Source organism: Mesoplodon bidens, assembly GCF_964165515.1.
Source record: "Mesoplodon bidens genome assembly, chromosome: 3".
Lineage (NCBI taxonomy): Eukaryota > Metazoa > Chordata > Mammalia > Artiodactyla > Ziphiidae > Mesoplodon > Mesoplodon bidens.
In genome coordinates, this window is record NC_138178.1 from 144,388,874 (window position 1) to 144,415,810 (window position 26,937).

Here is a 26,937-nt window from a genome sequence, read left to right on the forward strand (position 1 = left end):
ACACAATGACATACCATCTTATTGGCAAAAAAGTGAAAAGCTGGACAATGCCAAAGTTGCTAAGAAGATGGAACCACAGGAACTGTGAGTGGGAGAATAACAGGGACAGGACGACGGATCTGAAGAGCAATGTTGTAACATCTTAGAAAAGGTGAGGATGCTCATGCCTCATGATCCAGCAATTCCAATGCTAGGTATACATTCTGTACCTAGTGTAAACAGTGTAGGAAATCTTGTGTATGAAAACAAGGGTGATAGTACAGAAGTGTCAACTGTATTATTCTCTATTCTTCTATGTATGTTGGTAAGTTTCACACACAAAAGAGAGAAAAAAAGTGTTATGTAGTTATAGAAAAAAATGTGAACCTTGATACGCGGAAAGAGGTCTACATAACCAGCTAAGGAACAGCAACTCTGGAAAGAGGAGGAAGGGGAATAGTACCCAGGAAAATGGTACCTTGGCTTCTAGAATCACATTCATGACAGTTGATGGGTCCTCAACACAACAGTTCCTCAGGGTCTGCCAGTCACACCACATGGGGGTAGACTGCAAACCTAGAATCTAAGGAAAGACAGAAAAAGCTATCAAACCACACTGCAATTTCTCTGCTCAGGAACAAGTCATTGGAGTTTCCAGGGATGGGCCATCCTCAGGTCTCTGTCCCAAAGTCAGGCTGTGAGAACTTGCCAGGACAGAGGAGGGATTAGAATGAATGGGACAAAGAGTGTTTGGAGAGGTGAGAGAACCTATCCAGCAAGTATAATCAGGGAGCAAAGGCTGAGTGGGGAGGCCAGGATTGGGGTCTTTCACTTGGAGGACAATTCTCAGAGGCTTCTGTGCTTTGCAGCTCATTCAGTCTTCTGGAGTCACTTGTCCCCTGCCCCTCCAGCTCAAAACTCTAGACAGGTTATTCTTCTGTCCTGAATGCTCTGTGGGATCACCTTTCATGAAGCATTTTAGCTCTGCATGAAAACTGCTATGGAAGAGTGGAAAGAAAATCTTTTTCACCTGCCACTTTCACTTTCCCTGGTTGGGCTCTGGGCTCTGTTCGGTTCCAAGCACACATGGAAAAATTAGCATCTATGTATACTTGTTATGTAGCTGTACCATCGAAATCTGTCTTCCTGAGCCTCTTGGTCTTGAATATGACACATATATCCAAGAATTTTTCACTGTGAAACTGTCACTCTCATGCATCCCTTTCAAAATGGCTCTTGAAATTTAGCTGAAGTTTAAAACAATCTTTAAAAAAGACATAAGAGATTAAATTCTATAAAAACTATTGAACAACAAGACACAATATACACAAAACATACAGAGAGCTCAAATATACAGAAATACCTTGGGGATACTGTGGGTTCAGTTCCAGACCACCACAATAAAGTGAATATTATAATAAAGTGAGTCACATGAATTTTTTGGTTTCCCAGTACAAATAAAGTTATGTTTACATTATACTATAATGTAATGTAGTCTATAAATTGTGCAATAGCATTGCCTACAAAAATGTACATGCCTTAAATATTTTATTGCTAAAAAATTAGTTTTAGCAATTAATTTGAGCATTCATCTAGTTATAATGTCTTTGCAATAGCAACATCAGAGTTCACTGATCACAGGGACTTCCCCGGTGGTCCAGTGGTAAAGAATCCACCTTCCAATGCAGGGGACGTGGGTTCGATCTCTGGTCAGGGAACTAAGATCCCACGTGCTGCGGGGCAACTAAGCCTGCATGCCACAACTACTGAGCTCGTGCACCTCAACTAGAGCTCACGAGCCACAAACTACAGAGCCCATTCCCTCTGGAGCCTGCATGCCACAACTAGAGAAGAAAAAAACCCGCATGCCACTGCTAGAGAGAAGCCCATGCACCACAGTGAAGAGCCTGCGCGCTGCAACAAAAGATCCTGCGTGCCGCAACTAAGACATAACTCAGCCAAAAATAAATAAAATAAATAAATAATAAATAAATCTTTAAAAATAGTTTAAAAAGAGTTCACTGATCACAGATCACCATAACAAATATAATAATAATGAAAAAGTTTGAAATACTGTGAAAATTATCAAAATGTGACACATAGACATGAAGTGAGTTAAGTGCTGTTGGAAAAATGGTGCCAAGAGACTTACTTAATGCAGCATTGCCACAAACCTTCAATTTGTAAAAAACACAGTATCTGCAAAGTGCAATAAAGCAAAATGCAGTAAAAAAAAAAAAAAAAAAAGGTGTGCCTGTACATGTGAAAAAGGCATTGTGGACTGTAAAGCATCATTCCAGTGTTAATTTTATTATGAATTTTTAATCCTTGTCTGACCTGTACATATTTAAAATTATAGGAGTAAATAAAATAGGAACCAGATAGAGGCTCCCTCGCTCTTCAACTAAGAATGGAAGCCAGATACAGAGCAGAAGCAAGATACAGAGCAAAAGCCAGCCCCAGATTTTCTTTCTTAAAATCCACCATCAGGCTTCCCTGGTGGCGCAGTGGTTGAGATTCCGCCTGCCGATGCAGGGGACACGGGTCGGTGCCCCGGTCCGGGAAGATCCCACATGCCGTGGAGTGGCTGGGCCCGTGAGCCATGGCCACTGAGCCTGTGCGTCCGGAGCCTGTGCTCCGCAATGGGAGAGGCCACAACAGTGAGAGGCCCACGTACCGCAAAAAAAAAAAAAAAAAAATCCACCATCACATGAGAATAGGCTGGAGGTGGTAATAAAGTGAGAAGGCTATTTCCTTTCTCTTGATGCCGAATCCTATACCTTCTGATACACCAGCAGCTCTGCTAGCTTTCTCTGTAGCTCACACTCCAGCCCATCTTGGAGAGCTGTGTCTGAAATGCAGTAGGCCAGGATCTCCAGGCATGACTCCAGGGGCCACCGGTCCACGAACTGCAGTGTTAGCCGACTTCTCAGAGATGCATCCTTCACAGCAAACAGGTACTGCCAACCTTCTTTGACTACAAGACAAAAAGATGCTCAGCAAGGCTGGTGCCGGAGCTCAAGAGTCCAGGTTACTTCTTAAGGGAAGGGCTTTGTTCAATTTCACAAAACAGGAGCTTGGAGGATCCTGAAGATCCTTCTGACCTGAATTAATTTTTACACTTGGAACACTATAGGAGAAATACTATACCCTGTTTCTCTTTATGCAAATGTAATCATAGTCACGGGACTTTCTGAAGAGAGGGAGAAAAGGCGAAAGGAGAGGAAGAAAAAGGAAAGATTTTCTCCACTCCCCACAGCCCGCCCAGCTCTTGCTCCCCCTAGTGGACGGCTGTAGGTCATTGCTCTCAACTCTGGGTACATATCAAAGTCTCCTGGGGAGCTAGCTGTCAAACAGGCCCAGAGTCTGTTTTTATAAATAAAGTTTTATTAGAATACAGCCACGCTCACTCGTTTATGTATTGTCTATGGCTGTTTTCATGCTTTGATGGCAGAGCCAAGTAGCTGCAACTGAGCCTGTATAGCCTACAAAGCCCTTTACAGAAAAACTTTCCTGACCCCTACTTTAAAGCAAACACTTGCCTGAACCCTATCATGGGCTTCTGGAAATGGGGCTCTGATATTTGTAGTTTATAGAATTTCACAACGATTCTGCCATGCAGGGTTGAGAATATTGGTTATGAGTGCCCGTCCTAAAGTTCGATGGAGTTGGGCTCTAAGCTCTGCTCTCCCACTGACTATCCTGGGCAGTGTCCTACCCTCTGAGCCTCATTCACCTCTCAGTATCACGAGATTATGGTGGCACCTTTCTCTAGAGTTACTGTGAGCATCAGATGCGGTGATCCACTCAGTGAATGCCCAATACTATTACCACTGGTGAAGGAGGGAGGCACGGCTTTCTGCTCACCACCTGCCGCAGCACAGCTCAGGACCGCATCCTGTATGCCGCTCAAGTCGTCCACATCTCGCCCGTACACTTCAGTGAGCTGAAGGGCCCGGTGCCAATCTCTGGCCACCAGGGCTTCCTCGAAGGCCTTGGTGAGCACATCCAGGGCTATGGGAGAATGCAGGCCCAGGAGGACGGTAGAGAGACTGGCCCGGCCGCAGAGACTCGCTGCCAGACTCTGCCCCTGCTTGGAGGACCCTCGTAGGGGCTCCCAGGCAGCTAGGAGGGAGGCCTCAAGCATAGGGAACTGTTCCAGGAGGCGCTCACACTCCCGAGCTACCTGCTCTGCAGTTAGAGGCACCTCCCTGCGGCCACGAAGCTCCTTCCAAGACAAGCTGGGCTTGGTGATCTTTGACCCCTGGGAAGCCCCCAGACAGGCCACGGTAGCCAGCAGCTTCGAGCGAGACTTAAGGAAGGCCAAGGCAGAGGAGGTGAGGGCTGGGCCTGACGAATCCCTCGGGGAGGAGGGGGGCTTCCTCTCCAGCGTGGGATTCTCAGTTGGCTTTGAGGAGCTCAGTGTAGAAAGTGGGAGGTCCTCCAGGCAGTGGGAGGTATGCAGCTGGGTCAGGATGCCCAGCTGGGTCAGAAGGGATGATGTCTGCTGGCTCTGACGGGAAGAGCAAAGGGCAAGGGGCTCACAGCAGCAGTTGACAATGACCTGTGGCACACTCAGGCTGAGACCCTCTCGGGCCAGAAGGGTTGCCAGCCTGGAGGGAGAGGAGCAAAGGGCATGTAAGGCCTCAGTGCCTGGGCACCATCACCCAGTCTCAGAATTTCTTTATGTGTAAACAAGCAAATGTAAATGTAGACTCTCTAATTGTTCCCCCTACCCCCTCTCTTTTTAACTCAAAAGGCAGCCTATTAGACCCAATTCTCTGCCCCTTGCTTTTTTACTTAATAAAAAATCTGGGAGATCTGTCCATAGCCCTCTACAGAGAAGCCACTCATTCTTCTTTTACAGCTACATAGCGTTCCATTATGCGGAAGAAACTGAATTTAACTAGTCTCCTATTAGCGGACAACGGCTATGCCATACAAAGCTATAATAAAACGACTTGGTACATACAGCATTTTTCATACTTATAACAATGGATAAATTCCCCAAGGTGGACTGCTAGGTCAAAAATGTGGTTTGTCATTTTAGTGGATATGGACAAACTGCCTTCCCACAGGGGCTGTACTAATTTATATCCTGCTGGCAATCTGTGAGAACGCTTGTTTTCCTACAGCCTCGCCAACTAATGTGCTATCAAAGTTTTGGATTTTTGCCTACTCATAAGTGAAGAGTCACCCCTTAATTTTATACTTGCAATATAAACATTAGAGGTGGAGAGAGAGAAAGAAATGAGGCACACTGAATTTTAATGTAGCTTGTATAAGAGTAAATGCAAATTAAGGGAAAACTCTGGAAGAAATCTCAACTTCCTGTATTGAACTCAAACACAGCCCCACTGAGCCCTTGGTTTCCTTGATGAACAATTAGGAAGGCCCAGGCCTGGCTCCTACCTCTCTGGGGGAACTTGTCGCTCAAGCAGGAGGTGTGACACCAGTTGGGAAGAGCTCTGTTGCAGGAGAACAAAGGGGTTTCCCACCTTGACCTCCACGTGATCTGCAAAGGTAAAGAAAGTGATCTTTGCACCACTGATTGCAACATTCAGAGTGCTGTTTTCCAGAATCAATAAAAAAGTAGTGTCAAAACTACATGGAAAGCCCTTCTGTTGATATCTTTCTAGGTAAAAGGTATTCTTGACATGATGCTGACCACAGGTTTATCTACGCCTTACCACTGTTCTAAAGATTTCCAACTACAGACAGACTTCAGTGAGCAGGCCTAGCCACAGACAGCTCATACTGCTCCCTTCGATATGACTGAAGTGTAGGTAGTACTCGCTCTGCGGACTTGAGTAAGAATCTGGCACTCGACTCAGAGGCTTAATTCCCCTAGTCGGTCCTCATGTCCACAATAGATAGAAGATCTGGGAGAGGTATTTTTGAGTCATTAATGCCATCAAAATGTATCGAATACTCTCATGTGCTGTACCATTGTACGAGGCATCAAGGAGACAAAGGTGAATCAAACACAGAGGTGAATAAGAGAGGACTTCATATGTAGTGTCCTCGGCTACTGCTGTATCCAGAACCTCTTCAGTGTGCGCCTTCCTCTTCCTTGCCCCTAAACACCTGTGGGCCAGTCCTGACTCTATTTTCTCTTTCTTGCTACTTACCAGGCTCAGAGCTCAAACTCCGCAGGAGAACGGCAGCCAGGGTGCTGCAGTACCTGAAGAAGGTGCCCATGTAGTCAGTCTGCCTGCCGCCTGCTGGCATCTGTTTGCCCAGGTTCTTCTGGAGAAGCTGAGTCTGGATATACACAGGGTGGGCCTCTGCCTCCAGAGCTTTCTCGGCTACCTGCTCCAACAGGGAGGTGAGTGGAGTACTTCTGGGCTCTGGGAGGAGTTATGAAAGGAAGAAGCATGTAGTGTTGAGTCTGTGCATCTGGCTTTGGGTCAGTTTCCAAACAATATGGGAACTGGGCCTCTGTACACTGTGTGGGACATCCTATAGCCTGGCTGCTACGCTGACAAGGCAGTTATAAAATCCTAAGTTGGTTGCTTATACAAGTGATTCTCAGCCAGGAAGAGCTTTGAGTCTGGAGAAATCAGGGTGGAGAGTTCCATTTTCACCCATGTCTCGGGTGGAACAGCTCTGTGAAGCTCACAGCACTCTTTTGCGGAAGGGTTAATCAATGTTTATGGAGTCCCTTCTGGGTATATCTCTCATAAGGAATGAGAAAAATGTGCCAGCTACTGGAGTGCTAAGCAGCCCTTCACTTAGGAGGTGGGGAAACAGGTGGAATTAGTTGTGAGACAGGCCCTGGTTAACTAGAGGGCTGGGAGGGCCCATGTCTGGGTCCTCAGCCTCTGCTCCAAAGCACTCTTTCCCGTTCCACTGTGTCCTCTCGCCATTTCAACCTCATCTGCTCCCACGCAGTCGGGCCTGTACCTGGCAGCTCCAGTGCTTCTCTCAGTGACTGAAGGATCTGCTCCAGCTGCTGGGAGAGGGTAGCGTGGCTAGCGACACAGTCCTCGGTGAGGCTGGGCCAACACATCTGAAGCAGCTCAGCAATGCTGCACCTTGGGGGACCTCCCCCCTTTTCCTCTGCACTCTCTACGGAGAGCAAATGAGAAAGAAAAAGTGAGGTCTGATGCTGACCTCATGTTCCGAGGCTGGGAGGTTAAAAAGGCGTAGTAAAGCAGCTCACCTGATTTGATTTGTCCGGCTGACAGAAGTGGGTAATTGAGAATCTTACTGATCTGCTGAAGAACGCCTGGAAAACCTCGAATGCCATCAGCACTGAGGAATCCGTGGTCTAGCCGGCGACCTGGAAACAGGATGAATCGAGAAGGAATGCAGAAAAAAATAAGGTACTTTCAGAGATTGACACTCAGTCCTGTAGTTACTTGTGAAGTTTTATCTTCTCCAATATTGAGGAAGAAACATACGCTGTGCCATTTTTCATGACAACCAGCATACCTGGCTTATTCCATGCCTGCTGTTCCAGGGCTACCTCTGGCAAGATGCCTCAGCTGTCCACAGCAGCAGACCCAGAAGCTCTGGCGTTCCTAGGGAATCGCTGTCCCAAGCTGATCAGGCACTTCTTGTGCATTTGCCCTGCTACTTCCTTCAGCCGAGAATTTGAGCTGGGATCTTATCTGTATCTTGACACCCTGACTAGACTATAAATAACCTTATGGACAGAGATTATTCCTTATACCTCTCCTGTACTCCCATATACTTGGGATAATCTGGAAATGCAGTAGGTACTAAGTTAATTCCTGATTGATTGGCATGAAACCGATCAGCTTGAATATTATTAATAGCTTGGATAATATCTCCATTCATTTTAGAATATAAGTACTAGATGAGGGAGAGGGAAATTTTTCGATAAAAACAGCATTGTGGGGCTTCCCTGGTGGCGCAGTGGTTGAGAGTCCGCCTGCCGATGCAGGGGACACAGGTTCGTGCCCCGGTCCGGGAAGATCCCACATGCCGCAGAGCGGCTGGGCCCATGAGCCATGGCCGCTGAGCCTGCGTGTCCAGAGCCTGTGCTCCGCGACAGGAGAGGCCACAGCAGTGAGAGGCCTGCGTACCGCAAAAAAAAAAAAAAAAACCCAAACCCCCAAAAAAACCAAAACAGCATTGTGTATGCCACGGCATACTTTCCTAGGACTGTGTCAACGTTAAAGGACTTTTAAATCAACAGCTCAGAAGTGATTTGGAAGGGTGTGCAGAATAGAGTCAACACAGCAGGCCTGAGACTGCTATCCTTAGAAAGGGCTGCTTGCAAGGTTGGTCCCTGCTTGGTGTCTGTGAACTTGACTGGTAAACGGTTTCCTACACTGATATAAAACTTTCCCTAAATGATGAGAGCGACTGATTGTGCCTAAACTGTTTGTACAATATGGTTTATGCTGAACACCTGCCTTCCTCCTGAGAGCCTGGAATTTTGGTACATGCTGGGCAGAGGGTCCCTCTGTCACCAGCTCCCAATAAAAACCTTGGGCACTGGCTCACTAATGAGCTTCCAGTAGACAACACTTCACACTTGTTTGTTGTCACAACTCATTGCTGGAGGAGTTAAGCACATCCCGTGTGACTCCAGTGGGAGAGGACTCTTGGAAGCTTGTGTCTGATTTCCTCCAGACTTTACCCCATGAACCTTCCCCCTTTGCTAATTTTGCTTTGTGTCCTTTTGATGAAATAATTCGTAGCCATGAGTATGACTATATGCTGAGTCCTGTGAGTTCACCCATCGAATCACTGAACCTAAGGGAGGCTATTCATGTCATATCTATTCACCATTCTTCCCTCCATATGACTCAGAGAGAACATGTTTCTTTCTCTCTCCCTGGTCAGTCCTTCCAATGCTGGGTGTGTGTATCAAGGATGGGTGGGGAGTGGAACTTTGCCTAATTCTTTCTTCACATTCCTCTACCTTCATTCCTCCAAGAATTCTATATACACATTCTGGGATATTATTAACCTCAAGGTACAATCCTCCCTCCAACTGTGATCCACTAAATTTTCCCTTATACCTGGTTTACAAGCTTGAGACTCAGTTTTTAGGTTAAGTGGGATTCACTCTGGAGGAGGTATGCAGTTTAAGGGCACAAATTCCATTGGTACCATTTTTTTTTTTTTTTGTGGTACACGGGCCTCTCACTATTGTGGTGTCTCCCGTCGCGGAGCACAGGCTCCGGACGCGCAGGCTCAGCGGCCAAGGCTCACGGGCCCAACCGCTCCGCGGCATGTGGGATCTTCCCAGACCGGGGCACGAACCCGTGTCCCCTGCATCGGCAGGCGGACTCTCAACCACTGCGCCACCAGGGAAGCCCTGGTACCATTTTTGAATGTATATTTCTTCCTTGAATTTATCTATAAACCAGAAGAGAATTTCCCCAAATGACTGGAATTTGCTATATCTGTTAAGAAGGCGAGACTCTCGGTAAACTATATTTAAGTTGCCAGACAGGACATGAGGAAATGAACTAATAATCCTTTCTCCCCGCCCCTCCTTCCCCGATAACTTTCTTCTTGCACGATTGTTAAGCATCTCAGAACCCCATCTCCTCATTTGAGAATTAAGGGATCAAGCAAAAGCAGCACACTCACCCCGACTCTCAAGGCTGCTGTTCAGGCGCCGTTCAGCGGTTTCCAAGAGCTGCTTGCCGGTTTTCCAGAGCTGGCACTGAGAGCAAGCCAGGTCAAATGCAGCCATGGCAGGGGGGCTGAGGTCTTCCAGAACCTCTCTCAGGGGGGCAGTGGGCTCCACCGAGCTACTGCTTATCCAGAAGTCCTCCTGGAGTGTGGGGATGGGGTCTCCCGAGGTGCTGAGCAGCTTGTCAGTCACATCAGAGATGGAGTAAAATACCATCCCTGGACACCCAGCAGTGGGATACAAGGCAAGAGGTTAAAATGACTCTCACTAGCGCTTTTATTTTGAAAAGTAGTGACTTAAAAAATGTCTGAGGTCCTTCTGCACAGTATACCATCTGTGCATATCAAGACCATCATTATAGCCCACTCTTACGGCATCAAAACAATGGCACGGAAAGAAAGACCAAGAGAAACTCAAAAAGGTGGAGTTTAGATCCAAATGGGGTCTAAAAGTAGGATGAAATGAGGTAGGTCTGTGTGTGCTCATCAGAAAAGGTCTCTAAAATACATCACTAAAAAAGCAAGGTAGAAAATAGTACTTGTTGGAAGAGCTCATTTATATTAAAAACAAAAAGGATATGCATATATTCTTTTGAATTTGTAAAGAAAATCTCTGGGAGCTTACAGAAGGAGCAACAAGCGATGGTAACTTGATATACAGAGCCTAGACCAGCAAGAGATGTAAAAATATGGGACAAGATTCCACTTTCAAGAAATAATGAAAGGATGAGCCCTTTCTGCAGTGCAGCCAAGGGTGGGAATTGACATCTGTGAATCCCAGGCCACAGGTGTTAGATAGAACTTCTTCACTTGCTAGAAAAGTAGAATAATATGCTTTATCCCTGAATGATTACATGGGAAGAAAATGATCAGTTCTCCAAATCCCAAGATTAATGGCCATCAAAACACATGGTGGAAACTGCATTCACACGCTTCAGTGTAAGTCACGTGGGACAAGCTTAATGGAGGAGCTCGAGGGGCAGGTAAGTGACCACCATGGTCGGCGAGGCTGGGCACAGCTAGAAAATGACTCTGGAGGTGTCAGGACTGCTGTTCTTCAAGGCAAGCATCCTTCTCTAGGTTTCTGCTCACCTTCATGATGAGCCTCTGATTTGGGTGGTTTTTCCCCCATACCCTCCTCCCACAGCTCCCTCACCACCTGGCAACAGGGAAGCCGGACCTGCGGCTGCAGCGCTGCCAATGGCCTGCAGAGTTGAGCGGCCGCTGCCTGTTCTTCGGATGGTGCCACTACCCCCGTCCGAGTTCCGGTTTTCGATCTTGTGCTCTACTCGGGCCAGCTCCTGGATGACCTCCTGGTAGCGCTCCATGAACAGCAGCTCCCCGGAGCTGGGCGAGGACTTCAGGTTGAATGTGAACACCACCTGCCACAGGAGAGGAAGGAGTGTGGCTTGCAGCAGGCCCACTGAGGTGGAGAGTGTCTACAGATCTGAGATCTTGCTAGTCATCAGGCTCTGGCCCTAAGACAACTGCTTTGTGGGGCTGGAAGAACACTGGACACTCAAAGAGTAGGTCAAATGTAGAAATAACTCATAAAAGTCAGCAAGAGGGCCACTGAAGCCACAGCAGAAAATAGGCAAAAGATGAGGACAATTTCAAAGAGAAAATACACAGGACTAATACACAGGTAAAAAATGTTTTCCCTTCCCAGTAATTCAGGGAATTTAACATTAATACTACCTTACATCTACCATAATGACAAAGTGTGAAAATAAACCCTCAGGGGGTGGTGGCGGAATGCACTGTCACAACCTTTTTGAAAAGCAATTTGGCAGTCTACAGAGCTTTAAAAATGTTTATATTCTTTTTTTTTTTTTTTTTTTTTTTTTTTTTGCGGTATGTGGGCCTCTCACTGTTGTGGCCTCTCCCGTTGCGGAGCACAGGCTCCGGACGCGCAGGCTCCCACAGGCTCCCGCAGGCTCCCGACGCGCAGGCTCAACGGCCATGGCTCACGGGCCCAGCCGCTCCGCGGCATGTGGGATCCTCCCAGACCGGGGCACGAACCCGTGTCCCCTGCATCGGCAGGCAGACTCTCAACCACTGCGCCACCAGGGAAGCCCAAAAATGTTTATATTCTTTGACTCAGTCGTTTTTATGAAAAACTTTCTTAAGGAAATAATTCAAAAGTCAATGTATAAAGGTGATAATCTTGACACTCTTTACTACAACTATTACCAGGTTGAAAATAAATGTGAGTTAACAGGGAATGGTCAAATGCAGCTACTAGATCAGACTATCATAAGGTCACTAAAATCAGTTACTAGGCAAATGCTTATATTATAATGTAAAAAAGGCACTAAATTTTAGATTCAAAATGATCTTGGCTCTATATAAAAGTCACATACATCTTGGAAAAACATTGGCAAAAATATGCTTTTATCTTCAGTATTTGGTTGTTCTGGACGATAGGTTAAAAGTAATTTTATTTTCTGGTTAATACTTTTTGGTATTTTCTTATAAATAGGCACAACTTGCTCTGTAACCAGGTTTAAAAATAAAACCTTTTATTAAAAAAGAAAATGAGGGGCTTTCCTGGTGGCGCAGTCGTTGAGAGTCTGCCTGCCGATGCAGGGGACAGGGGTTCGTGCCCTGGTCCGGGAAGATCCCACATGCCGTGGAGCGGCTGGGCCCGTGAGCCATGGCCGCTGAGCCTGCGCGTCCGGAGCCTGTGCTCCGCAACGGGAGAGGCCACGACAGTGAGAGGCCCGCGTACTGCAAAAAAAAAAAAAAAGAAAAACGAGAAAAAGAAAAGGTCAAAGCCCCAGGAAAGGAAGAGGAAGTGAGGACATTTAGCGGTAAAGCATCAGGGGACTCACAACTGACTTCCTCTTGGTTTGGGGGTCAGAAAGGCTGGTGAGGGTCCTATCCTTCCCAGAGGGATAGAATTATCATTATCATTAAAGTACAGGATTTAAAATGTGTCAGAGGAAGTTAAGTAAAAATTATCCAGTCACCTAGATGTTTCCATGATTTATTCCTCAACAAGTAAACTCACATGAAAGAAAAATTCTGACCTATGTGTTAAGGGACCAGTGCAAGCGTCATAAATATATCAAGAGAGTTTTAAAAACTAGAAGAGTGGGCTTCTATGCTTTTAAATTTAAACAATAGCAGAGGATTCTTGTATTTCTCACAGCTTGCACATAATCCGCTTAACATTCCAAGAGGTAGCACAAGCAGGTATTATATTTAACTCCAAGTTTCAGATGAGGACACCAAAGCTCAGCGGGAGTACAGTCTTTCTGGTTTCTACTCCCTGCACTTTTCCCTACACAACATTCTAATTTGCTAGCTCCCTACACTTCCTGTATGTTAAACTGGCATTCTATTTATTATTAAAAATTGTTTGCATAGTGATTTCTAACTATATAAAACCACATATGTGTTCAGAGAAGGACTACAAGAAACAAAAATATTTCAACGTCTTGACTGTGGCCGAATGTTTTATCTTGTTAAAAAACTGTTTTATGGGCTTTCCTGGTGGCGCAGTGGTTGAGAGTCTGCCTGCCGATGCAGGGGACTTGTGCCCCGGTCTGGGAAGATCCCACATGCCGTGGAGCGGCTGGGCCCGTGAGCCATGGCCGCTGAGCCTGCGCGTCCGGAGCCTGTGCTCCGCAACGAGAGAGGCCACAACAGTGAGAGGCCCGCATAACGAAAAAAAAAAACCCCAAAAAACCTGTTTTATGTTCTGAATACGAACATGATTCAACAGCTTAAATCTCCTCCTTCTGGATCTTGAAATCCACAGTGCTCAAGATCAGGCTCCATACATGGAAACTCCCTCCTGCTTCTGCTAGACGTGGCTCCTCAGGTGTGCCCGACTGGCTCTTCTTGCACAAGCATCTGGCTTTACCTGATGCCCCGAGGGTCCCAGACAGCAAAGGGCTACCTTAGCATTCTTTACTGTGACAAAGTAGAGCCTAGGCTCCTAACACCTGCTGCACAAGTACCTGCCTCACCTGATGGGCTTCTGCGAAGTTCCCCCGGAGGATGCAGGATGCCAGCAGTGACTCAGGTGGGGAGAACATCATGCGGATGAGTGAACTTTGAGGTTGAGGTTGCGACCGGCCATCTAGCTCATTCTTCCCAGATGCAGTACTCAGACTTCCCTCTGTCAGGACACAAGAACGTTGAGGGCCAAGGAAGGGATAGAAATTGAGGAAAAACTATTCTGTCACCTGCTGCCAAACTCCTATCTTCTCAAAGTCCTTCTCTAAAAGGTCTGTAAATGGATCTTGAATTTTCCTCAAATGAAGCACATACCTATGCTATCATCTTTTTCTTTCTTTCTTTTATTTTAAATTGAAGTATAGTTGACTTACAATATTGTGTTAGTTTCAGGTGTACAGCAAAGTGATTCAGTTATACATATGTATTTATTTATATATATACTTTTTAAAAATTCTTTTCCATTATTGGTTATTATAAGAAATTGAATATAGTTCCCTGTGCTATACAGTAAATCCTTATTGTTTGTCTATTTTATATATGGTAGTGTGTTTCTGTTAATATGTTATCATCTTTGACTATAAGACTTATGTACCAACAACCTTCCTTGGGTATTCACCTGTTTCTCTCTACTGATGGGTAACTCAGCTGATAGTGAAATAGCCCTTTCCCCACTGAACACAAGCATGAACTGCTCAGTCCAGGTTTTCACACCGTGGTGTATGGCAACTCTTTATGGGGGCAAAGCTGCTGGAAGTTGGCAACTGGTTGGGACCCCCATACCTGAAGTACTTGTGCTCAGCTCACTACTTGTACTTTCCAGGGATGGGTTGGAACCTCTGTCCCGGCCATCTAGAGGTATTAGGAGGAAAGAGAGAAAATGAACCATCAGTGCCTTACAGTGTAGAAAGTGAGAAGTTGGCTTGAAAGCTGAGATCTGGGTAGAGTGAGAAGATAATGGGTAGCTACTATACCAGTGGCTCCTTCTACAGTAAAATGCAAATTCCTACAGACCAAAGGTACAGGGGTGGGCTTAACATTGTCCCAGTGCTCATTTGGATAGTAGCTTATACCAGTGGTTTCCAGTCTCTGGGTCTCAGAGCCCCAGGAGCTTTCAAGTTACTTCTAGGGGTCAGCGACCCCCATTGCTCACTAAGCACTGTGAATAGTCTGAAAAAAAAATTAAAGCACAACTATTATGACATGGAACCAGTACGGTGCCAAAGAGGGTCACAAAATTTTCTGACATAGAAAAAGTTGTCCTCATAGTTGAAAAAGTAGGGAACCAAAGTATAAGGACAGGCTGATCAAAGACCATGATATTGGGACTTCCCTGGTGGTGCAGTGGTTAAGAATCCACCTGCCAATGCAGGGGACATGGGCTCGATCCCTGGTCTGGGAAGATCCCACATGCCGCGGAGCAACTAAGCCCATGCGCCACAACTACTGAGCCTGTGCTCTACAGCCTGCGAGCCACAACTACTGAGCCACAACTAGAGAAGCCCGCGCACTGCAACGAAGAGTAGCTCCTGCTCGCTGAAACAAGAGAAAGTCCACGTGCAGCAACAAAGACACAACACAGCCAAATAAATAAATAAATTTATATATTAAAAAAGGACCATGATATTGAAAGTCCTGGAGAAAAAGCATCTTCTCAACACCTGCCTTCCTACAGCTGTAGGAAAAGAGAAGATGGATTGTGCATTCTGGGCAGGATGGGTCAGGTGGATGCAAACTGACTCAAACCAATTAACTGAGCAACTTAAGGGGCTCAGCCTTTAAGTTTTCCATGTTTCTCTCATGGTAGTCTCCACCCCAGCCAGCATGTTCATATCTCTTGTTGCCACTTAGCTAAAGCCTACTCATTCTTCTGAGCTTGATTCAAAAGTCAACTCTTTCAGAAAGCCTGTTTCTCTGCCTTTGTACGCTACGCTGACCTCCCCGTCCATGAGATTTCTTCTGTTTTCAGGCCGTGACTCCGGGCAGTTTAAGTTTTTCATGTATACTGTCTCTGCAGGTAAATTATGAATTCCTTTAAGGCAAAGTCCTGGTTTATGCCTCATTCACCTCCCTCAAGATACCTAGTATTTTTTTTAGCACACAGGAAACTCTTTATGAACTCCCTGTTAATTATTTAAAAACTACCAAAAACCATAATGGAAATTTGATTATCTAAAAATTTAATACTTCTGTATAATGCTTCTGTGTTAAACTCCTTTAGAAAAACTCATTATCAAAGTCAAAAGACAAAATGGAGCAAAACTTGTAGCACAAAATGACAGAATATTTTCCTTAAGGTATAAAGAGCTTTTTATAATTCAACAAAGACAAACCCAACAGAAAATATGTACCTTAGACTGAAAAATATAAATGGCCAATAAATATATGAAAAGACATTCAATCTCAAACTAAAAATTAGTATTAAAACAATGACACACCATTACTATATTAATCATATTGGCAAAGACTAAAAAGAAACCTGATACTACTCATTTTTGATGAATGTATATGAAAATAGGCACTTACATATACAGGTGATGGGAACGTAAATTGGTCCACCTTTTTTGGGGGCAATTTGTTGTATCTGTATTTATACCCAAATATACTTTGACCTTCTATATTATACTGCTAGGGACTTATCCTATAGATATACTCACACAAGTATGCACAGACATACGTACAAGGTCTACTGTAGCATTGTTTATAATAGTAAAAAACTGGAAACAATTTAAATGCCCACAAAAGGGTACATGTGACAATGAACTACTAAGCAGCCTTTAAAATAAGTGAAGAGAAGTGAGTTCTCAATATAGAGTATGATACGTTTACGTATGTAAGAGGATATAAATGAAAAAAGAAAGTTGCAGTTCTCTATATGTAGTATGATGCATCTGTATATCTAAAATGATATACATGCTTGTATTTCATGGAGAATTTTTGGAAGAAAACTATTAGCAAGGGTTACTTTGGGGGAGTGGGATTAGGATAATCTTAGATCACTTTTGTTTGTACCTTATCTTAAAGAATTGCTTTAAGATACTTTAAGATCTTATCTTTATCGTTAGTGTTAAGGTACTTTAAGAACTGCTTTATCTTGAAGAATATTAGACAAGTGGCACTATACCATTTGCCGCTTGTGGGAAGGAGGCATGGAGAGAGTTCTTCAGATTACCTGCCCGGCTCCTTCTTGTCCGACGACCCCGGCGGAGACTGGGGTGCCATGTGGCGATGGGCCGGTATCTTCGGGAGGGTTGCTCCTCTGAAACAGCAAACCCAGTGGGTCATACGGGAGGGTGATCAATTTTTTTTTAATTGAAGTATTGTTGCTGTACAATATTATATGTTACAGGTGTACAATATCGCGATTCACATTCTTAAAGGCTATACTCCATTTATAGTTATAAAATATTGGCTATACTCCCTGTGTTGTACAATATATCCTTGTAGCTTATTTTATATCTAATAGTTTGTACCTCTTACTCCCCTACTCCTATGTTGCCCCTCCCCCTTCTGAAGGTGATCAGTTTTGATTTGACCCACCTCCTGGGGTAACAGGTAGGGGAAGATCTGGACCAGCCTGTGCGACACTGAGCGGTACCCCGGAGTTCTGACACAAGTGGCCACGGCGATATGCCCTGAACTAGTGTGACTCCATGCACTCCTAGCTGTCCCACATTCCCGAGACTTTTCTCCCTCCTCCCTTTCTGTTATCTCCTCTCACCTGAGCCCTGGTTGCTGCTCACCACCTTGTACCTCCACTGGGCCTCAGAGAGAACCTTGGAGAACTGGTGCAGGCGGCTCTGCAGTCCGTCTCTGCTGCTGCTGCCCAAGCCACTCTGGCCTTCAAGCAGCTTTGGCTTCTCAGGGGGGCTGCGGCTGCTTAGCTCATCCATCTGCTCCTGGAGCAGCCTGAGGAAGGCCCCTATTACGTATTCATCAGCCAGGAACCCACTGATACCGCTAGTAAAGTGCTTTAGGTCCAAAAAGCTGTGCCTGTGAGGCTCTGGGGAACTGTCTTTTGGCTCTGCCTTCAGAGAGCTTGGAACCGTGTCGGCCAGGCTCCTGGAGGCCCCCAGGGAACCCTGTTCTGACCTCCTCTCAGGCTGTGCTATGTGCTGAGGGCTCTCTGACGGGGACCTCAAACCCAACGGGCCCTTCCCCTCAACGTCATCATCCTCAGCGTAGTCCTCGGGCAGGTGAGGCTCTGGGTGAAGATCAGCAGAGGTGATGAGGAGCAATGAGAAGATGTTTTCTAGAAGTTCCAGGCACAGAGCGTCAGGAATACTGCACAGATACTGTTGACACCTGGCCAGGTATGTTGAAAAGAGATCTGAAGCACCTGAAGAAGCATGTATAAAACAAGAGGCCAGAGAAAGAGAAGGAAAGAGAGAAAACGCAAACATTAGAAACAGTACTTGTCAGACTCAAACATTCTCCCAAGTTTAACTCATTTCTTTCTTTGTAGTGACTCAGAGAACTGTGGTTACAGTCAGAAGACTAAGAGGCTATTGAGCCATGTCTTTTCATGATTTGTAGAAAGATTTTGCTCCCTGAACTAAAAGTACAGTTCAGTGAACATTATGTTTCTGCTTTTTAAAATTACATTACTCCTCATCTCTGAGAAGTACTCCGTATTTCAGTTCCTAGAATGAAGGCAGCCTTATTCCTCAATTCCTGTTTGCACTCATTGTTATACTACAGGTGATCACAGCCTACCCAGATCTCTTAAAATGACCATGCTCAGAGGTGAAGGTCTATTCCAAAGCTGCAGGGGAGAGATACTTGACCACCAGTCACAGAAAGCAAGGTAAGGAGTTATAAGTTTTTAAGAAAAATGAGAGCTAATAGGACAGAAGGTTCTTTCAAACTGTAGGCTGTGACCTATGACACTGACTTAGACGGCTGCATTTGAAAAAATGAAATAAAGCAGAAAAATAATCAGAAGTGTGCTCTGTTTGGAAGGGTAAGTAATGTTTCTTAAAACTTATTTCAGTTGACACATCACATACACACATATACACATACACATGAAAGCACAAATTATATACCTAGGTGCAAACTGGAGTGATGTGAAATGCTATCTACTGTGGACTGGAGTAAAAAAAAGAAGCATTTGGAAAACACTGTACTAGGTGTTCAGGCTCTGTTAGAACTTATGCAGATCACTTGCTTTCCCCATGTCCCTTTGATTCACAGAGGCTGATAAATGGATGAAATTATTCGTGGGCATAATAAAACCAAGGCTACCTCCCAGCCCTGGTGGCAAAGGGTTCCCACGCAAAGAACCGGCTGGGACAGGTTGTTCCCAGCTCCCGCCAGGGAAGGGGTGGGGGGCGGCGCTGCACCTGGGGAGGAGAGAGAATCGTTCACTGGCTCTGCAGCCACAGCCAGGTCCTCAGAGGGACCGTCTTTGCATTCCTGGCACTGGGAGTGCCGGTGTGAGTTCACACAGAGGGCATAGATGGCATACTTCATGGCACAGAAGCTCCGGTAGAGTGTCAAGTTCTGACACCGGCTCAGGTGCGCAGGGACCGTGGCGTCAGTTGAATCTGAATTATAGAGAGAAACAGGCAGAACTTCAGAGGTGCTTTTTTTTTTTTTTTTAATATTTTATTTTTGGCTGCATTGGGTCTTCATTGCTGTGCGCAGGCTTTCTCTAGTTGCTGTGAGTGGGGCCCACTCCTTGTCGCAGTGCACGGGCTTCTCATTGCGGTGGCTTCTCTTGCTGTGGAGTGCAGGCTCTAGGCGCGAAGGCTCAGTAGTTGTGGCTCGCGGGCTCTAGAGCACAGGCTCAGTAGTTGTGGCGCACGGGCTTAGTTGCTCCGCGGCATGTGGGATCTTCCCGGACCAGGGCTCAAACCCGTGTCCCCTGCATTGGCAGGCAGATTCTTAACCACTGTGCCACCAGGGAAGTCCCAGAGATGCTTCTTTCAGGCAGGGGCTGCATGTATGGCTGAAGCAAAGAGATGCCACACTGCTAGTCCCCTAGGTGTTCTCACCCTCTCTCCTTTCTGGCAGTGTGATCTGCGTCCCTTCCAGGCCTTTTTTTCTATTCAACAACTTTCAGTCTCTCGGTTTCCTTTTCCCCACCAACCTCCCCTCTACATGTCTGTTCAACCTAGGCCTCATGGCTATTTAACAAAGCTTTCCCTTACATTTCTTAAAATACTTGTTTTTCCTTTTTTAAAAAAATAAAGCTTGAAGTACATGTTTGGTCTACCTTTCGAATGCCACATTACCCAAGAGGCAGGCTTAAAATGTGTTTAGATTGAGAAATAAGGGAGCAGAGGTAACACGGTGTTTAAAAAAAAAAAAAAACTTGATATTTTTAGGAAAGCCCTGAAGCAGACATCATGAGAAAAAAACATAAACTCTGTTGAGATTCTGTACACTTGTTTAATAATTTATAATTTTTCATTAAAAATTTGTTTTGAACTTAGGAGGAAGGAAGGTTACCATCTTTACAGAATCTCTAAACATCTTAATCTACCCCTAATTCTTATCATAGCAAAAGTATAACCTGTTGAAAGAAAAAACATTAAATGTAATAAAGCAAAAAGAAGAAAAAAAATACCACCCATAAGCCTACCAGCTAAACACAACCACTGTTACATTCTGGTTTAACCCCTTTAATAGTTTTGTGTACATGTGTATGTGTTTTGAGTGTAACATTTTATATACTATTTAATTTTCCTACTTCTTAAAAATCCTTTAGAGTATAAGCATTTGATTATGTTTCTTTACAAACTAAATATCTGCTGGCTGCATATAGTTCTACTGAATGAATCCCTTGTCTAGGCATATTCCTCAAGGGCAGGACATTGGAATAGTTAGGGATGTTTTGCTACTACAATGCTGCAACAAGCCCCTTTAGGTATAGGTTTTCTAGTGATTACTTCTTAGAAGCTTGGCCTTGCCAAGGTCAGGGTAATAAGCAGAACAAAGTCAATATTGTTCTATGGCCTTGACCTCTTCATGGCATTATGGCCCAGAACCAGGACTTGCAAGCACGCTGAGTGGGAGTGGCTCCTTACATTTTTGCCCGAGATGCCTCTCTTGCCTCACCCTAGTCCAAGCCCTATTATCACTCCTCTTTTGCCTTTTCCAAGTTCAAGTTCTAATTGTGTTCTGGTGGGTCACCAGGGATAGATTTCAAACACTTCTTCGGAAGACTTTTGTACTTGTATGTAGAAAACAGAGAGTTCCAGTTCCTTCAGGAAATCTGCTAAACAAGTTGTCTACCTTTCCAAAAAAATATAGAATGTAGTAACACTAGTTTTACAGTTAGTGGTAGGTCCTTTAAAAAAGTAAATCAAAGCAATATCTAGGCTGACAGACATCTACTGCCATATGAGAATGTTTGTTTCTCTCAAAAGTAAGGTCCCTGGCCTGTGTAGTAGGTTGTGACCACATCATCATATGATTTTTGAGAGCAAAAAGAGTGAGCTTGTTAATGGGGACTTGAATTTTAAGCAAAGATCTAAGGTTAAAACAAGGCTTTGTTACTGTTTCAGGCAAGTCTTTCTTCTAAAAGAAAAACTCTAAAAAAAAAACTCAAAAAAAGAATCTTCTAGAAGAAAGACTCTTTACCTGTTCAATAGACTATGAAGAAGATATGGGAGGGGGGCTTCCCTGGTGGCACAGTGGTTGAGAGTCTGCCTGCCGATGCAGGGGACACGGGTTCGTGCCCCGGTCCGGGAAGATCCCACATGCCGTGTACCGGCTGGGCCCGTGAGCCATGGCCGCTGAGCCTGCGCACCTGGAGCCTGTGCTCCGCAATGAGAGAGGCCGCAACAGTGAGAGGCCCGCGTACCGCTAAAAAAAAAAAAAAAAAAAAAAAAAGATATGGGAGGGAAGGAAGGCACAAAATGTGCTATAAGAAAGCTTATGAAGCATGGAGAGACTCACCAAGAATTTGCATAAACACTACCAATGACAATGCTGTGAATTCAGAGCAGTTCCTAATTCTGTTTCAGTGAAATGAGGGTATGCTCATGGTTCCTGAGCTGGATCCACGAGGACAAAGGTTCCTATGGAATTGTTCTCATAGGATACCCTAGGCCTCACCAAGAAAGGGGAAGGTGTCCCTACATCTTGTAATCTGATTGTGGCAAACAGCGCTAGTTTAGAGGGTACCTGCTGGACCACCCATCTTGATAGATCCCAGCAATCACATCTAGATAAATCTTGTGCTGTAAGAAACATCTGCAAGATTGTCCTAAGAGGGAACCTTGCTCAGGTCACTCCATCGCCAACTCACCATGCTCTTGCTGGGGGTCCTTGGCTGGCACCTTCTGTAGGAGCTTGAGGACATCTTCCTCCCTGAGGGCTGGAAGGTTTGTAAGGTGATGGAGAGAGTACAGCACTGAGTGGCTTTCTCCACCATGTAAGTGACACAGGAGATCTCTCTTTGGTATGGGGTTGCTGAAAGGGAAAGTTGGGAGGATGGAAGGGGAGGCAGTTTATATAATTGCTTTGAGAAAGACCAGTCTCCGTTCCCTCTTATTCTTTCTCTCTGGCCTGTAACACCACAGGTTTCACTTCCCCAAACACTAAATTTCAGTTGGTCTATGATAGAGGATAGCCTTTATTTACCCCCAGGGAAGGACATTCATCAAGCTGGCTTTACTTGTCTAGTAAGGACCTAGGAAGGGCCTCTGTGCTCAGCGGGGTCTAGAAAGGGCCCACAGATTAAGCTTCCTAATTTCTGTAATTTTCCTAGCTGAGAGCTGACATGAGCTTCTCTGCTCTTCTTTGAGTCAGGGCCCCTTGCTACTTCCCCCAGCGGCCTACTCGACTTCAGAAGTGCTGGTGAGGTGGGTGAAGAACAAAATAAGAACCCAGATCCAGGGAAGACCCAAGGCTAAGTTATCAGGAAAACACAGGGCCGCGCACACATTTCAAGAGGCTGTTGTTGAATAAAAATGTGATCCAAGATAACACGTGGCTAAGAATGTGGACCACACTCACTAGCTGTGTGACTTTGGGCATGTTATTTAACACCTCTGGGCTTCAGGTGCCCCACTTTTAAAATGAGGATAGTATTGGTGTTTATCTCACAGGATTATTGTCAAGCTTAAGTGAAATCATCATGTAAAGGGCTTAGAGCAATGCCTGGTGTATAGTAAATGCTCAGGAGATGTGAGGTTTTGTTCTTGTGATCATTGTCATCCTTAAATTATCCTCTAGTTATGACCTTATGGCTATGGTGAAGATAATCACTACTTATGTTTCTTTCCTGGTTTAATAGTTGGAACAAGTATTTGTTGCTGGTCAACACTGTCAACTGAAACCATTTACAGGGAAGATGTCTTGAAATGGCCACACGTGCAGAGCATGGGTCAAGTGTGCCCAGTGGTGGGAAGAGGGCTGGCTGTGCAGGGCCATACCTGCTCTGCTGCACACACCACTCCAGGACCTCCAGGTGAGCCCACAGCCCATCACAGGCATCCCTGAGGAGCTTATCACAGCCGTGGTCCTGTGTTGATACGGAAGAAGAAAGAGATGCTGACTCAGGCACCTGGGGTCAGAGATGTGACCGACTTCAGGACCCTGCATTCTGCCTCAGCCCAAAGTGCCAGCACACTCATTTCTGGAGCAGCTTGGGCTGCAGAGTGAGAGTTACCTGGGTCCTGTGGAGTGTCTGGAGCAGCCTCTGGGCTGACGTTAGGCTCTGGCAGTGTGTCCAGCCCAGGAGCACGAGCAGTCGACTGAGAGGGCTGAATTCTCTATCTAACAGGCAGCCAAGACTTGGGAAGTCTTCTTCCTTCAACAGGGTGAGTGCTGTCACCTGGAAGCCAAAGGAGGCTGCTAAAGGTAGCTCTGGGGACTTGCTGCTAATCAGGGTAAGAAGCTTTTTAGTATAGAAGGGAGGTTTCTGACAATGACAGAAGTGGCCAGTTGAATACGAAGTGTTTAGGAAAACACTAGACTGTAAGCTCCTAGAAGGCAGGGATTGACTTCTGTTGTATCCCCAGATCCTAGCACAGTACATAGTACATAGAATGAGGTTAATAAATAGCTGTTGAAGAACTTTCCTGGTGGTCCAGTGGTAAAGAATCCCCCTTCCAACGCGGGAGACGTGGATTCCATCCCTGGTTGGGGAACTAAGATCCCACATGCTGTGGTGCAACTAAGCCCGCGCGCCACAACTATGAGCTCGTGTGCCTCAACTAGAGAGCCTGAGTGCCACAAACTACAGAGCCCACCCACTCTGGAGCCCACATGCCACAACTACAGAGCCCACGTGCCCTGGAGCCCACGCACCACAACTAGAGAGAGAAAACCTGCACGCCACAACTAGATAGAAGCCTGTGCGCCGTGACAAAGAACCCGTGTCGCAACGAAAGATCCTACATGCCACAACTAAGACCTGACACAGCCAAAAAAAAATAAATACAATAAATAAATATTAAAAAAATAGCTGTTGAATTGAACTAAAGCTCAGTTGCAATCTGGAAGGAGAAGGTTAGAGTAATTAGAGTCCCCTGTCAGCTAGGCAACATATCGCTGCCACTGTCTTTTCTTCCTCGCACCCTCCAGAAAACTTACATGTATCCACATTTCAGTGCCTGCCCAAGGACTGACACAAAATGCTGGCAGTTCTAATTATGAACGATACTGGTTCTCAGAGCCTTCTGGAACTGTGGGATGGACACAAACTAGATGACTCACTGCTAATTAAACTGCTTTGCGTTGGATAAATGAGTGCGAGAGAAAGGAGGAGTGAAGAAGCCTGGAGAGAGTCCCTGGGTAGTTGAGTGGTGGAGAAGCACTGAGTTTGACTTACCAGGATCTGCTCGAGGAAGTGCTTGCTGTTGCTCAGGCAGTAGAAATAGGCCAATTTCCAAGCCTGAGCTGGGTCAGGATTGGAGAACAAGGCTAGCATTGCCCGCTCAGGATCTAGATGAGCCGGTGAGACTGAAAATCAAACCAGATGGGGTTACTGGGGAACTGGACTCTTCTTTCCTAAGGGTAAAGCCCATTTGAAAAGCCAATTGATATGAGAGTTCACCCTTTTAAAAAGTTAAACCAGGTTTTCTACACTTTTCTCTTAAAGACTCTTTACTTCTCTCAGTAGTGTCTGCAAAGTTCTTTTCTGCTATGACTATTACTTCATTTTTTTCTCCATCACTCCATCTTAAGCTATGAAAGCTGTGCTTTCACAGAAGAACATCTTGCCCATTTTTGCTTAGCTTCTCCCATTAGGTTTCCTGAACAACATGGAAGGGAGCAGGCTAGAGGGAGTCAGAGGGGTTGGGCAGAGTGGAATTAGAGAAGCAGTGCAGGGAACACACCTTTTCCCGAGGGTGTGGTCGTCAGTGGCTTTTCTGCGGCCTTCTCTGCATAGGTGTGGCCATACAGGGACACCAGGCCCCGCCCGGCCTTGTGCAGCAGGCAGCCGAGCAGCCGCTCTTCCCGCAGGGGACTCCCCTCCGACCTGCTGGCCTCCAGCAGTTCCTCACACAGGAGACGCAGCTCAGCCCCGAGCGGCTCTGCAGGGCAGCGCAGAGTCCGCAGGGCTCCATAGATGGCATCGACTGCCCCTGGGTGCCCGATGGCAGAACCCCGCAAAGCTCGCAGTGCCTTTCGAATGAGGTCCACCAGCACCTTCTGCAGGGGCCAGCCTTGGAGGCCCGCGCCATCTTCCTCCCCAAGCAGGAGCTCCAGCAGGGCCTGTGCAGGCTGAGGGGCCTCCCGCAGGAGATCCCAGAGCAGAGAGACAGCTTCTGAGCTGAGCCAAGGGGGCCAGCTCTCTTGCCTCTGATTTCCATCAAGCACAGGGTCTGCTGCATCTTGTGCTAAGACCGTGTACAGCTCCTAAATAGGGGATGAAGAGAGGGATGGGCGCTATGTCCAGAATGTTATCACTTACACACCTTCATGTTTTCCTCTGTTCAGTGTATATATATGCATGTGTGTATATACAATAGTAGCAATAGCAAATACTTCTGTAGTAGTTACTATGTGCCAGGTCCTTTACACAGAAAAATTAAATTAATTCTTACAACCACCTTAGGAAGAAGACACTACTATTATCCTCGTTTTGAAGGTGTCCTCAAATCAGGGGGTTGAGGCAAAGAGGGATTTGCCCAAGGCCTCCATGCTCAAGCTAGTCACCCCCACCCCCATTGCCTCCAAAACGTGCACTGTCAATCTAAATCAGGCACTGCAAACTCATAGACCAGGTAACAGATGGGAATAAGACACTATGCCCAGCTCAAGGCATTTAAATTCAACTTTTAAAAGAACACTACAGACCAGTTTTTAACCCCTGATCTAAATCCCAACCAAGATTTTGGATACAGCCCATTCTTCATCCTTCCCTAAAACCTTCCCCAGTACCTCCAACTCACACAACTCTCCCTCTTTATTGGGCTTTCAATGTTCTTAAAATTAGTACCATATGGCTTAGTACCTAATTGTGCCATGTGTGTATTCCCTTCCTCCCCAACTAGATTGCAAGCCTTTAAAAGGCGAGATATCTGTAGCCTATAATTTGTTTGGTAGGTTAGTTCCCACACTTCAGCACCATTCCTGTGGGTGGTACTCAGGGATACCTGTTCATTAACTGCCTCCAAGATGGTCACAGGACCATGAGTCCTTGACCTAATACAAGTGAAAGTCCCTACCTTAAATCCTATTGTGAATATATCTTCAGTTAGCTGGTGGCTGGGTCATGAAGAAAATAAGTATTGAGCCTCAGAACATCCCTCAGGCACTTAAGTATAGATCTAGTTAAGATTTTGAATCTGCTCCCAGAAGGTGGTTGTAAGGATTAGCTATAACACATTCAGTGCACCTGTTACAGAAAAGGTATTCAGCAAATACATACTAGTTCCTTTCTCCCTTTATATTCCCTGCCACATTCTGGTGAAAAATTTAAACACCTAGTTTAAAACCAAGTTAGGTATTCCTTTTACATGAAATGAAAAAAAAAATTAATCCTCAGCTATAATTAGTACTTCTGGCCAAGCTACCTCTAAGAATTCTACAATCAGATAAGTTTCCCCTATCTCTAAATTCCCCTCAAGGGGCCTCCACCTAGCCTGGTCTTGCCTGAGAACAGAGAACTGCCAACATCTTGGGGACCTGTTTCTGCTGGATCCCTGAAAGCTGAATTTGTTGAGTGACTGCAAACCTGGGCAGACAGATCCAGGGCCCTCTCTCACCTTGAGGATGTCCTCTGGGATGTCACCTGGGAGGTCTTCTGACAATAAAAGAAACTCAAGTTTTCTCCGGAAGCCAGCTGGAAGTAACTTCTAGAAGAATCATAAGAAGGAAGCATAGATATTAAGCATATGCTTTAGCTGACAATTATAAGTAAATACTTCTTTCCGGTTCATCTTATTTCTGCTGTTTTCTCTAAGA

The 26,937-nt window shown here is 45.6% G+C and overlaps 1 protein-coding gene across 4 annotated transcripts in view; it reads right to left on the bottom strand.

The window, feature by feature from the left end:
* The window catches only part of ZFYVE26 (zinc finger FYVE-type containing 26), a 64,632-nt gene that overhangs the window by 31,265 nt on the left and 6,430 nt on the right, over positions 1-26,937 (bottom strand). For 3 of the 4 annotated variants that reach the window (XM_081229434.1, XM_081229436.1, XM_081229437.1), the window contains exons 4-23: positions 26,739-26,828; positions 24,864-25,386; positions 24,356-24,486; positions 23,192-23,356; positions 22,956-23,044; positions 21,827-21,990; positions 18,912-19,115; positions 17,288-17,905; positions 16,739-16,825; positions 14,350-14,418; positions 13,578-13,729; positions 10,781-10,982; positions 9,556-9,819; positions 7,145-7,264; positions 6,886-7,050; positions 6,111-6,329; positions 5,392-5,494; positions 3,847-4,592; positions 2,760-2,956; positions 458-562 (exon numbers count right to left, since the gene is read on the bottom strand). In XM_081229434.1, coding sequence (XP_081085560.1) covers positions 458-562; positions 2,760-2,956; positions 3,847-4,592; positions 5,392-5,494; positions 6,111-6,329; positions 6,886-7,050; positions 7,145-7,264; positions 9,556-9,819; positions 10,781-10,982; positions 13,578-13,729; positions 14,350-14,418; positions 16,739-16,825; positions 17,288-17,905; positions 18,912-19,115; positions 21,827-21,990; positions 22,956-23,044; positions 23,192-23,356; positions 24,356-24,486; positions 24,864-25,386; positions 26,739-26,828 — 4,413 coding nt within the window. The remainder of the gene's footprint in view (positions 1-457; positions 563-2,759; positions 2,957-3,846; positions 4,593-5,391; positions 5,495-6,110; positions 6,330-6,885; positions 7,051-7,144; positions 7,265-9,555; positions 9,820-10,780; positions 10,983-13,577; positions 13,730-14,349; positions 14,419-16,738; positions 16,826-17,287; positions 17,906-18,911; positions 19,116-21,826; positions 21,991-22,955; positions 23,045-23,191; positions 23,357-24,355; positions 24,487-24,863; positions 25,387-26,738; positions 26,829-26,937) is intronic. The other variant, XM_081229435.1, reaches the window with a different exon arrangement.